The sequence below is a fragment of the Pagrus major genome, chromosome 8, assembly GCF_040436345.1.
Source record: "Pagrus major chromosome 8, Pma_NU_1.0".
Classification (NCBI taxonomy): domain Eukaryota; kingdom Metazoa; phylum Chordata; class Actinopteri; order Spariformes; family Sparidae; genus Pagrus; species Pagrus major.
The window spans coordinates 22,385,940-22,397,809 of NC_133222.1; the positions used below are offsets into that span (position 1 = coordinate 22,385,940).

At 41.7% G+C, this 11,870-nt stretch overlaps 1 protein-coding gene across 3 annotated transcripts; it reads right to left on the reverse strand.

Moving 5' to 3' along the window:
• Positions 1-906: 906 nt before the first annotated feature.
• On the reverse strand, positions 907-10,591 carry LOC141001516 (uncharacterized). Of its 3 annotated transcripts, none has more exons than XM_073472609.1 (9): positions 10,390-10,591; positions 9,567-9,657; positions 9,349-9,446; positions 8,184-8,387; positions 6,630-6,740; positions 6,475-6,541; positions 4,146-4,295; positions 3,197-3,366; positions 907-1,979 (listed from the first exon to the last, which is right to left on the reverse strand). In XM_073472609.1, exons 1-9 carry the CDS (start codon positions 10,435-10,437, stop codon positions 1,416-1,418), a joined length of 1,503 nt encoding a protein of 500 aa, XP_073328710.1. In that variant the 5' UTR covers positions 10,438-10,591; the 3' UTR covers positions 907-1,415. The 3 variants fall into 3 exon arrangements, with proteins under 3 accessions (XP_073328710.1, XP_073328712.1, XP_073328713.1); XM_073472611.1 differs by lacking the exon at positions 10,390-10,591 and adding an exon at positions 10,258-10,311; XM_073472612.1 differs by lacking the exon at positions 4,146-4,295.
• Between the last annotated feature and the right edge of the window lie 1,279 nt (positions 10,592-11,870).

The following is an 11,870-nucleotide window of genomic DNA, read 5'->3' on the forward strand; positions in this document are numbered from 1 at the left end:
TAAAGGGCATTTTTACCTCACAAAAATACAACCGCACAAACAGTGATTTATACAAAAAAACTATTATTTTTATTTTTTCTCTATAAACATCTGGTGTATTGTGTATCAAGCTTGGCCCCACTATGCCTTGTCTTGACAGATTTTGTAATTTAATAATGAAAAGTAGGTTTAAAATACGAGTCTAATTTTAGTGAGCATAAATCCATTCATACACATTTATTTTAAAAATCTTCCATGGACCCCCTCTGATACAAGCGAGGACCACTAGGGGTCCATACTGCAACCTACATAAGTGGCCTGCGCAGTAGTGAGCAACAACTCAGTTTTCGGCAAGGCGGCATTTGCCTCTGACCGCCCTTCAGACATCCAGCCTGTCTGCTCTGTCTAGCGCTGAGACAATCCGGCAGTGAAAAGCGGCTCTGGGTGGCAGTATAATTCAAGAAGAGCTGCAGCCGGCCAGTCAGGAGGGACCGCAACAGCCAAAGAGAGCAGTGTGTTTACTGGGGAAACTACAGGTCATAATCGTCTGTATAACCACCGCTGCTAAGCACATGAGGGGAAGCCGGAAAAACGATGCTACCAAGCGGACAAAATGAGTAGTTGTGGTTCGCATGGCTGCAGTGTGCTGTTACATTTCTGGGGTGCACATCAGGCTATGGCGTAGGGCAAGCACATACGCAGAGGCTATGCTTAATGCACAAGCATAAATCAAGCTTAACGTGGAAACTGGCATCACCCTGGTTCCCTCAACACAGCCTATGAGATTTTTCTCATCAACGGGATTTTGGATTAATGCGGAAAGTAAGCTCTGTGGCAAACAGAAGTTTATGATACTCACAGGTTTTGCTAATCAAGATAATCTTCTCAAATGAACACCACTTTTTTAAAAGACGTATGCTTTTTTATTTCAAACGTTTGGTATTTTACTGACATATTTTATTTCATACAAAATCTAAAATGTCTTAATCCTTTGTTAACCACAAACCTTATTTATTATTTAAACCTGTTGAGATTAAAACAAATTGACTTGAAGGAGGGAGAACCAGAAGTGCAAACATGCTTATTTCCAGGTTTTAAGACTTATTCTTGTGGCACTCTCTTCCTGCATTTACACCTCACTGATCTCGGCAGCAGCTACAGTACATGATACATGGACATAATATCTTAAATCAGGTATCAAGTATTAAAGAATTAAAGTTGTAAAAGGTTAAATTTACTCAAAATCTAAACCTTCACACAGAGCGAGGCTTGTAAATTCATATACATTCATAAACGACTTATTAAAATCTTTCCATTAGGTGTGTTCATTTATGGATCTGTGCCACTTGTCATCTGTAATAGACTGCTAACATTGAGTGTTGCAGGAATGACAAGGATTTTTAGGGTGTTGTCCCGTCATGTCGTCATCCTTCCACTCAAAGTTCAACGTTCACTACGTCGTCATCCTCTGAGCTCTCTGCTGGATCCTCCATCTTCACCCCGAGTCCACTGTCCAGATCTGTCTCATTAAAGACGACTCTTGGGGTTTTTATCGACAGGTTGTCATCTTCGTCTTCTTCTCTGCTGCTGGATGGCTGCTCATCGTCTTCATCTTCGCTGTCGTGCCCTCTGCTGTCTGGAATAATGACTACCTCCTCCTTTGCATTGGGATCGATGTCCTCCTTAAACCAGACTGACTTGTATCCCTCATCCATGCGTCTTTCCTTGGTCAGGATGGGTTTCACCTCCTTATCACTGTCGGTCTTGTCCGACCCTGCCTCGCTGGTGTCGTCACGCAGGAGGGAATGCAGCGCCAATGAAGACTTCACAATGGCCTCATTGACAGGAAGGACCCCTGTTGCTTTTCGTGGCTCTTCAACAACCATTACACTTCCCCTCTTAGGAGTGCTGGAGCCAGTGCTGTCTCCATCTTCATCGTTCTGGAAGGCATCATTGGTGTACTGGATACCTTCCTTCTGAGCGACTGAACCTTTACCCAGCTGCAGAACGACAACACATTCAGGGAGAGAAGAAAATAGAGCTTTATTGCAGTATTGTAGCTTCCTGTTTGACCTTTAGACTTTCAAAATGTTATTGGACCAAAGAGATCAATTCTAATAATAAAGACTCATTCCTGGGGGAGGGTTGTGGTAGTCAAAAAATGTATTCACCATTTTACAGCTGCTTGTTTTTCCAGTGATCGTGCAAGAGAAAATGCTTTTCGGGCCAGTGTGTGTCAAGTGATAATCTGGACTATCGGCTAGAATAACTCAGCTCCGCTCCCAGAGGCTTACAGGTACTTCTGTTGCTTGAAAGGAGTCACTGCATTCAAGGCTAAATTCAGAGGACAAAAAGTTCCCCATAGGTGTAGGCATAACATTTATTTGGTGGACAATTTTGTCCAGAACAAACTGAGTTCCTGCAACCTTATTACCTTGTGAGGCCGCTGGACTTGCAAGATCACGTGGTCATGGGATCTCACAAATCTAGAGTCTGGGGACCCAAGAAGAACTTCCCAATCTCAAAGCCAACCAGAGTCGACAAAAGGTCTAGTTGCTCATCAAAGTTAAAGTCACCAGTCTAGAAGCTAACCCAAGTTATAGCTTATAGTTAGGAGTCTTACTTGGGCAAAGCTAACAGTTCCCAGCCTTGAGACAAAGTTTAGGGATTTGCAAAACCAACTGGTAGTTCTCGTCCTTGAAAAGTTTTAAAGCTAAACCGAATCAAAGTTAACAACCTGGTAGATAACTAAAATGAAAGGTTACACTTCAGCTAACCGAAGTCAAACCTACACTGATGTTGACAAAACAATGTCAACTCGAGGTTAAGGGTGCAGAATAAATGGTCAACATACAGATCATTTACAAAGTTATTCTTACAGCCTTGCCAGCACTGAAGCTAAAAATGTGCCACAGTGAAAGCTAAAGGGATTTAAATTTAAAGGTTCATCCTCTGGGGAACACGGATCCTATTAATTTTTTTCCTCAAGGAAAGGGGGGATGATAAAGCAGCATTCTGGGAGCCAACTCTCATGGAAATCTGACTGGTCATCGTAGGGAGCGTTGTATTTCAAAGAGCTGTGATGAAATTTCAGCGTCTGTGCCACTTTAGCGATAAGCAGGAGCAGAAATGAGTCTGGGTGGGTAGAAAAATTCTCTATTCCCTGTCCTAGCCATTACTCCAAACACTTTAACAACCTCTTGAACTTTTAACTTACAGAGCTTTGGAACATGCTGGCTTCGTAGATTTTTCTCCAATCTGCTTTCTCCCTATGAATACGGAAGACAAGCACCCCAATGACCACCAGACAAATGAACAGCAGGACACCCAGGGTTGCACCGACTGCTGCCATTTCCACCAGCCCATATCCACCTGATGGTACGATCACTGCAAGAACAAAGGTCACATATAAGAAGCTAACACACAACTCAGAATCTTCTAGTTGCTAATCAGAATTGAAACTGAAAGTTCATCTCAACAAAATCCAAGCAAATCTCATAGCTAGGTTTAAGATTAAATATTAGCTAGCTTAAGTCAAAGCTAACAGTGTAGTCTATAAAAGAAAAATACAATTAAACTAACAGTTCAACTGCTAAATAGTCTAAAACTGAAGCTAATATAGTAGCAAATGTCAAAGCTTATGGTCTACAACAATTAGATCTTGAAGAATTACTTCATCATTAAACTTTTAAGTGTATTGTCTTTTCAAGTGAAGAAAACGGAATATGTGCAAGCGATGCCACGGCATTGTTTGACAGTATGTTATTAGAAATTTAAATCATTATAATCATCTCTTCTTCAGGGCGTGCAAAGTTGAGATCTTACATAGTGAGTCGCTATTTTGTCAGCAGAGGTTTTTCAGCCGAACTTTTGTTTTTTGAGGTAGTTTGCTCAGCATCGAGCTCAAGTTCGAGTTTCAGGTAAGTCTGTTTAAGTCTGGTAGCACCTTTTTAGACCTGACTGCTGTCACTGCACGACAAAGCAGAGACTCTGTGGTTGGTTGCTTTGAATGTCAACAACATGTCACCTTTTCTGGTCAAAGTACAAAAGCTTTTCTTATTAATAAGTGGTGTCTTTGTTAACCAGGTGAGGGTGGCTCTCACCTTAGATTAATTTCATGAACGAGAACATATTTTATATAACTTAGTCTACCAAAAGGAAACCACCTGGGGGAGCTGTGCTGCCACTGGTTCCTGTGGTTGAAACTGTGGTTGAAACTGTGGTTGGGTTGGTGGTCTTGCCGTTGGTGGTGGATTCGTCTACGGACGTCGTGGCCACACTGTCTGTGGTCTGAGGCAAACTGGTGGTGGTGAGACCTGGGAGGAGAGCACACTTTCATGGCCCTATTTTCAAACTGGACGCAAGGTGGATTTTTACCATTATTTATTTTACAGTCACAAAGAAGAAAGGATATGGATACCAAAAAATGACTGCAGCCTGTCACTGGCAGATCTGAGTAGTGCATCCAAGATTTAGTTGCAGCGACGCCACTTGGACAAAGCATACTCAGAACAGCAGTAAAACTGTTAGTTTGTTGAGTTAGTTTATGATTTGCTCATATTTATCCCAGACGACGGTGTGTAGTTGCCTGTCTTAGCATATTTTTCAGTTCAATTCAATTCAAAGGGGCTTTACTGACATGGAAAACAATATTGCCAAAGCATAAAAGTAAAATTTCTCCAAATTATTGGACAGAAATAATAACAGCAATATGGACATGGACAAAAATATGCTACGCTACAACAGGAAACCATGCACCGCTGTCCAAAGTAATCATTAGCAAATGTAATTATAATCATAAACTTACTTAACAAATTTGTAGTTTCATTATAGTTCTGCAAGTGGTTTGTCCACGTGGTGTTGCCATCAAGCTCCCAGGAAGAGCACAGCATTAGTGGCCAAACCGTGTAATACAACGTCACGTGATGCACACCCAAAAAATACTTTTTCCCATAGGCTTACAATGTGAAAGAAGCATGAAAGAAGCAAAATGGGAAATACTTTTTTGAATGTCATATGACTCTGTCAACATGTTCAATTATTTTATTCCCATTCAGATTCGTGGAAGGCTAAACCGGAAGTCTCTAGTGCGTGCACACTACGGGCACAATGTGGAAACCAGGTAATTTTACATGGAGGAAGTCAAACGTTTTTGGCTTCATGCATCACTGAGCAGCTTTCATAGTGAACAGGCCTCTATTCCTGATGCTGTATCCAAATTTCTCTTATTATATCCATGGTTTGTATGTAGCAGTCTGAGATGGTGGACGCACTCGCCCATACGCTACTCATACAGGTAGTGGTGTAGCCATGAATGCATTATAGACCCAAATACTCGAGCGCCGCTCAGCCCTGCTTCCTATTTTGCCCAGTGGCCACTCAGGGAGGGTATTGCAGTGAGAAATTCTCCTGCAGCCCAAAATCATTTTTTTATCCATAAACCACCATTATAGAAGAAATGTCTGTAAACCGTTGACGGGACACCTTTAACTGCAATCAATTACGAGTCAATTATGACTCTTTCTTTTATGAGTTTTTGATCCATGGAAGTTTAATATTCATAAAACTTTCTTTGAGGCGAGAAAAGTGATTTTAAAATCTGTGACGACATCACAATGTAAAATCTAGTAGTAGTCTCTGAACTCTACTGTGCATATTCAGTGGGCCGAATAACCAGGAAGTAAACCGTGAGGGCAAGAATTTTTTTGTGTTTGTGTGTGAGCCAGTCGAGCAATTTTTATTGGACTGACTGGGCGCCATCTTTGGGTTCACTATCTACTTCTGTTTAAAATCTATGGACACAACCCACAAAAAAGGGCCACAGGACAAGGCAGTCTTTCTCAGCTAGTCGTCCTTGTGGATCCAGAGAGCTTTTTATGTGCTTGGTTGTAGTAATTCTCCTCTTCTACCTCGAGGGGTTTCTGCATACACATGTTCAGTAGTGAAATTGATAGATAACATGCTTTATGTGGAAACCTCGGCACTCAAAACTGAGCAAACAGGGGTCTGATAAATGAGTTCCCTTTAGTTTTTCTACTTCCTTGTCCTGTCTGCACACGTTCAGGAAGTGGAATCATACACTGTTACAATTAAATACTTTGCTCACGTCCAAACGAACTTGTTTCTTTTGGTGACATCAGAGGAGACCAACCACAGGACTGTGCAGTAGTCGATATGTGACACAATTTAAACACGACTAAATGCAGTTGCCAGGGCAGAGTCCGTCTCAGTCTGTCAGTTTGAACGAGACTACCCAGGTAATGAATTCACACCCTGTTCCTCTGGTTAAACTGTAGGTAATTTCTTCTTGAATTCATAAAAACGTTCCTGGAGACGTTTTGTGCTGGAACCTGTCCAGCTGTGAACCTTAAATTGAGTAAAACCAAAAGGAAAGGATCTTTTGGTCTGGAGGGGTCACTAGCTAGATTTTTGAGAAAAGTCTGTTGTTGACCTTTCAATCATTAGTCAAGCCATCAATTAAGGTTTTTTTCCTACCTGCTGTCACCTGCACTGACAACTGAGCTGTAGCTGTTTGGTCGTTAGTTGTGTCCGTTGCCACCACCTGAAAGTGCAAAGAGAAAGTTGAGTCTTTAATAAGAAAATTATCTTTCAAATAGTCATTTTAAGTTTTACTAAATTTGTAAGCTCACTTGTAGAGATAATGTTTCCTCTGGGAGATCCGTGGTCATGAATAAATAGCCATCAACGATGGAGAAATCACTGCTACCTGTAACTTGGTAAGTGATGTGGGGATTTAAACCCTGTTTGAACAGAAATGAAAAGGTTAGTGCAGAACGTCAAGTAGACAGAAAATTACTTTGTCAGTCATCAAACACACAAAAACGATAGGATGAAAATTCAGCAAAGCGGTAGCCCACCACCTTAAGTTACCACTGCATCGTATATGGATGACACGAACTGAAGCCAACACATCTCCTGGTGACTGGCTGCTTGGGCCAGACTAAAACCCCAAAGTACACATGAAGATGGTTTCTGGTATTTTAGGCAGTTCATGGATGTATGTTTATTATAATATTTATGATAAGTTTGGTTTCAGTTAGTTATTTGATGCTATATAAATGTGACATCATTACCCCTTTTCGACCAAGGCGGTTCAGGGGCTGGTCCGGAGCCAGTGCCTACTCTGGAACCAGTTCTTTGTGTTTCAATAGCCAAAGAACTGCCTCTCAGCCAGGAAAACTGGTTCCAGAGCACCATCAACACTTTGCTGGTCGAAAACAAAGAACTGCTTATGTCAGGTCAAGGTTACCGCTACAGCCATTTTTGAAAACAATTGCTAGTGTAGCATGTTCTGACTTATACAAAGGAGAATAAACAAAAGATTGGACGCCAAATCAGTGGTCTGAGGACCAGTCATGTTTGGATGCCAATGTAGGCATGCAAAGCCAGGAAGAACCAAGTCTAAACCAGCATGAGCACCAGCCCAGAACCAGCCTTGGGTTTGCCAATCACTACTGCACAGGCTCTGGCTTCAAATGACATCACCAGCACAAGATGGCAGCGCTTGGATCTGGGATATTTTGGCTTAATTTTTAACAGTGAGAGGAAGTGGAGATGTGTCATCCATCTGTGTATTTCAGCTGGCTTACCAAAAACATTGTATAATGCAAAGTAGTCTGATGCCAGACCTCTGAATAACCACCCACATCTCAAATTTACTGCCATTATAAAAGATATTTGCATGCATGTGCATTTTTAAACCATAAAAGCTAAATATTACCAAATGTGTTCAGAGCCAAAATAAAAAGCTAAAACATCATGGCCACTGGACATAACCCCCAGGTCAGCCAAACTTATTTGATAGACTAAACAAAGTTTAAAGGAGACATGTTAAGAAAAACTCACTTTTTCGGTGATAGGGCACACACATGTGGGTATCTGGAGTGACTACCAAGGCACAAACTGTAAAATAAGACATCCCAGGCTGTTTTTTCTGGGCTGCCTAGGTCAGCCATTCAGATTTTGGCCTCCTCCTTATGTAAGGCTGAGGCTTAATTAAATAATACCGTCCCCAATCTGAGTCGCTATCCCCAGCAACGACTTGAGAGCTACCTGTACGACTGACCGCTAGCAGTGGTACATGTTGTGGTACTCAGTTTTTTTATGCAGATGTGCATTAAAACAGCTGGACAGAAACAAACTTTCACATACACAGTATATATAGTCTAGAATCAGTGTTTTACCCCAGTGGCAGCGTAGTCATCATCCGTGGCAAGGATCCGCAGTGGCACGTCCTTGTTGTTCAGGTCCACCGCCATGGTGCCGACTCCAGTGACAACAGCTTTATACTCTGAGCTCGGAAACTTTGGAGGGTGGAGACTCTTCACCTGAACATTGATTGAGACGGTGGTGGTGGCAAACTGAAAACTGTGTGTCTTCTGAGCAGCCTGGGAGAGAAAAACATACCTGATGGTAGAATTAAACACAGAAGCTGACACAGACACAGACTGTCTGTCCACAGAGAGTCTTTGAGAGGTTTGGTGAATTTTTAGAACTTAGAAAATGGATCACCAGAAAATATAATTCTCACTTGCCCTTCAGGGCTTCTCTATTTTCAAGTCCAATTGAAATCACATTTAGTCGTCCCTTTTTGTAGTCAAAAATAATGTAAACATGGTTTTTATTTTATTTTTTTAAATGTATTGTTAGTTGAGCTGAAACCGTTGGCCTGTTAAACCATCTGTCAACCATCACAAAATAAATGGGAAACCATTTTGAAGTTAAAATGCCCAAAGGTCACTGATACGAGCCTTATGAATTAAAATATGCTGGTTTTCTTAGTCTTCTGTAATGTCAACCTGAATATGTTTGGTCATCTGAAGGCATTTTATGGACCGTACGATTAATCAATTAGTTGAGAAAATAACCAGAGATGATTAAATTAATTCTTAGTTGCAGTTTTTTTCTTCATTATCAAAAGTAAGAAAAAAAGGCCTTTGGTGAAATATTGGAAATGCTCCTTTTGTCTCAACCGGCTGAAGGGGCCTGTCTGTGTTTGAAAAATATACATTTCTCCCTTTTGGTTTCAGATTTTTTTTCCACAATGAGAACACAGGATGGGATTTACAGAGCAGACAAAACATATTTAATTTCAGTTTGACTTCAGAGATTTAGTTTAAAAATGATGTAAATTGCCTTTAATGTCATTAAAAACCCTCCAAATTTCCAGAAAAATGAATGAGGACATGACCTTTACAGCCCTCAGTGATAGAAAAGATGCTCTAAGTTAAAACTGGGCTACTGTTTTTTTGCAGCATTCAACAACAACACAGATCAAGTATTAACAGAGACACAAGGGGCCATGATTTGAATGAATTGGATAAAAGGAGTTGAATGTGTTGTCTTTACCAGCACTGTCAGACTGATCGTCCCCAACAAGTCGGCCGGCTTCAGCATGGTGATGTTCCCCGAGTCAGAGTTGATCTGAAACAGCCCGCCAGCATCTCCTGAAACACAGACAAACTGAGCTCTTTCCACCTGCAAATAATCAACAACTCATGTCTGCAGATGTAGACGTCAGACTGAAAAACAAACCACTGTTGTTTATTAGAGTCTGGGTTGCTTACCATCTAGGAATGAGTACATTATCCCCTCGTTTATTCCATTGTCTCCATCGATGGCATAAAGCGGTCCTGGTTTCAGCGGTAGTATTCCGGTCTGCAGAGGAGAAAACACCAAGTCCAGCCTGCTTTAGACAAAGTGGTTTTCTAACACGACTGAATCATTCTGTATGTTCAACACAGTGCAACATCATTAACGTCTTTAAAGAGAGACTGAAAGTGTGTGTGGTTATCCCAGTGAGCCATCGCGGTAACGCAAAAGACACCGAGATCAGGGGGATGAAGCCAGGAGGAGGCTGTGATGACAGGCCAATCACGCCTCCTTCTTGGATATTTACAACAGATAGAAACTCTTTGGCCCAGACACATCAACTAGTGCTGGTTACAACAAAGGCTGACTGTTGCATTGCCTCATGTCGCCTGTGTCTTGGCCAAAAAAGCTGCCCTTGAACACACTGCAAAGACTACAGCTGACGGCCAACAGCGTGAGAGGAAATATCTCTCCATACCACCAGGTGACAGCAGTCTGTATTTGTTATTCAAAAAGGGAATTAGTCTGCAGACTCTGGACTGCAGATATAAAAACACTGACACCATTCTCGCTGATATAGCCACTTCTAATCAAGCATATGTCTGACGAAAGGTTGCAAATGCCAATGGCAAAGATGCGGAGGTGAAAAATAAGGAGAAGCCGCACTTAGTGGATAAAATCATGGATACCATAACACCACAACAACTAGGGCCATTTTTCGATTACATCTGCCGGCCTGGCTCTACTCGGTTTGACTCGGCACGGCAGGTATTTGCATTTCCACCACAACTGGGCTACCTGCTTTAAGGTGTGTCTTAAACCATTGACGCGCTTGTCTCGATCCATGCAGCACTATCGAAGAATCGCCACTAACAATGTGACTCCGCTAATTCAGTTGCAAACACGTTTAATTTCCTAAAACTTCTTCACAGTAAAAGCCTTCTGTTATTTAGTCATTTAAAAGCGTTTAATATGAAGCAGCATTACAGGAAACGTTGCGTTTTCACCAGCAGTAACTAAGCACGAGTCCTAAAAGAGCGGGTGCTTGTTACGCATTGGCAGCAGTTGACGTCACCGCTTGGAGGCGGGATGGGCCCAGCTTGGCCCTACTCGGTGTGGCTTGGTTTGATTTGCCGCTGTCAAAAGTGCTGGTGGTGAAACGGCATAGGGCCATTGCATCCTTTGACTTTAGACATAGTCGGTCCTACGGCGGTCCTACTAGTTTATCTCAGGTATATCCGGCACTGATTGGCTGCTCATTGGCCTCAAAGTGCTTCAGTTCAGGCAAAATCACATCGCTTCCCTCAATCAGCATTTGTCACCTGGTGGTTCAGTATCACCTCTCCAGATTAAGTGTTGACACAATTGAAGTGTCGCACCTCTTGTTCGTTTAAATTGACCGTGCCGGTGTACCCGGAGCTCTGGCAGATCAAAGCCCCCCCATTCTCAAACTCCACGCAGGGCTGGAACCATGGTGGTCTGTTGTCCACGTCTACGATGGTCATCACGATGGTGGTGGAGGCATTGAATGAAGGACCGCCTGCTCCAGTTGCTGTGTCCTGAAAAGAAAAAATGGAAAACCGAACCTTATTTTCTCAGTAGAACTTACAATATGATAGTCAGTAGAGGTCTGAGAAATTGGACTGAAACTAGTCTGACAAGGCTCAGCTGTTTGGAGACCTGATCTGTAGTAACAAAAAGGCTCTTCTTTACATTTAAAGGTCTACACCCACACGTGTGTTCTCAGTAGTAAGGAAGAGGCAGTTCAAGAGTTTCTAGTTTATTCTTTTGATGAAAGTGTGTTTTCGTTTCAGTACAAGTTTTGTCAGTTTTAGTCTACTTAAACTAAAATGGTTTTAGTCTACATTTCCGTCACTTACATTTTAGTTGCATTTTGAATCTTTGTCGTCTAAACAATTTGAAGCTACTACAGTTGTTGTCATCTTGGTTACCATGGTTACAGCTTTCTTTCTCAGCCTCTTCTTCACACACACAATGTTCATCTAAATTTTGGGAACATTTTGATGGTTGACTGCTGACATTAATCCTGAAATTGACCTTTTCCGTCAGACAGCAGCACAAAAGATAGCCAACTGAAAGTAACAGAGACTGACTTTTGCACCCTTGTGGATTGACATGTAGGTAGAAGACCAATGATCAACAAAATCCAGAACAACAAACCTACCGTCAATCAGAAATAACATTTTAATAATGTTTTGGTAAAAAGACGTCATCAAGTTATTTAAATAACCTGCTGAACATCTTTGTACAGAAACGTT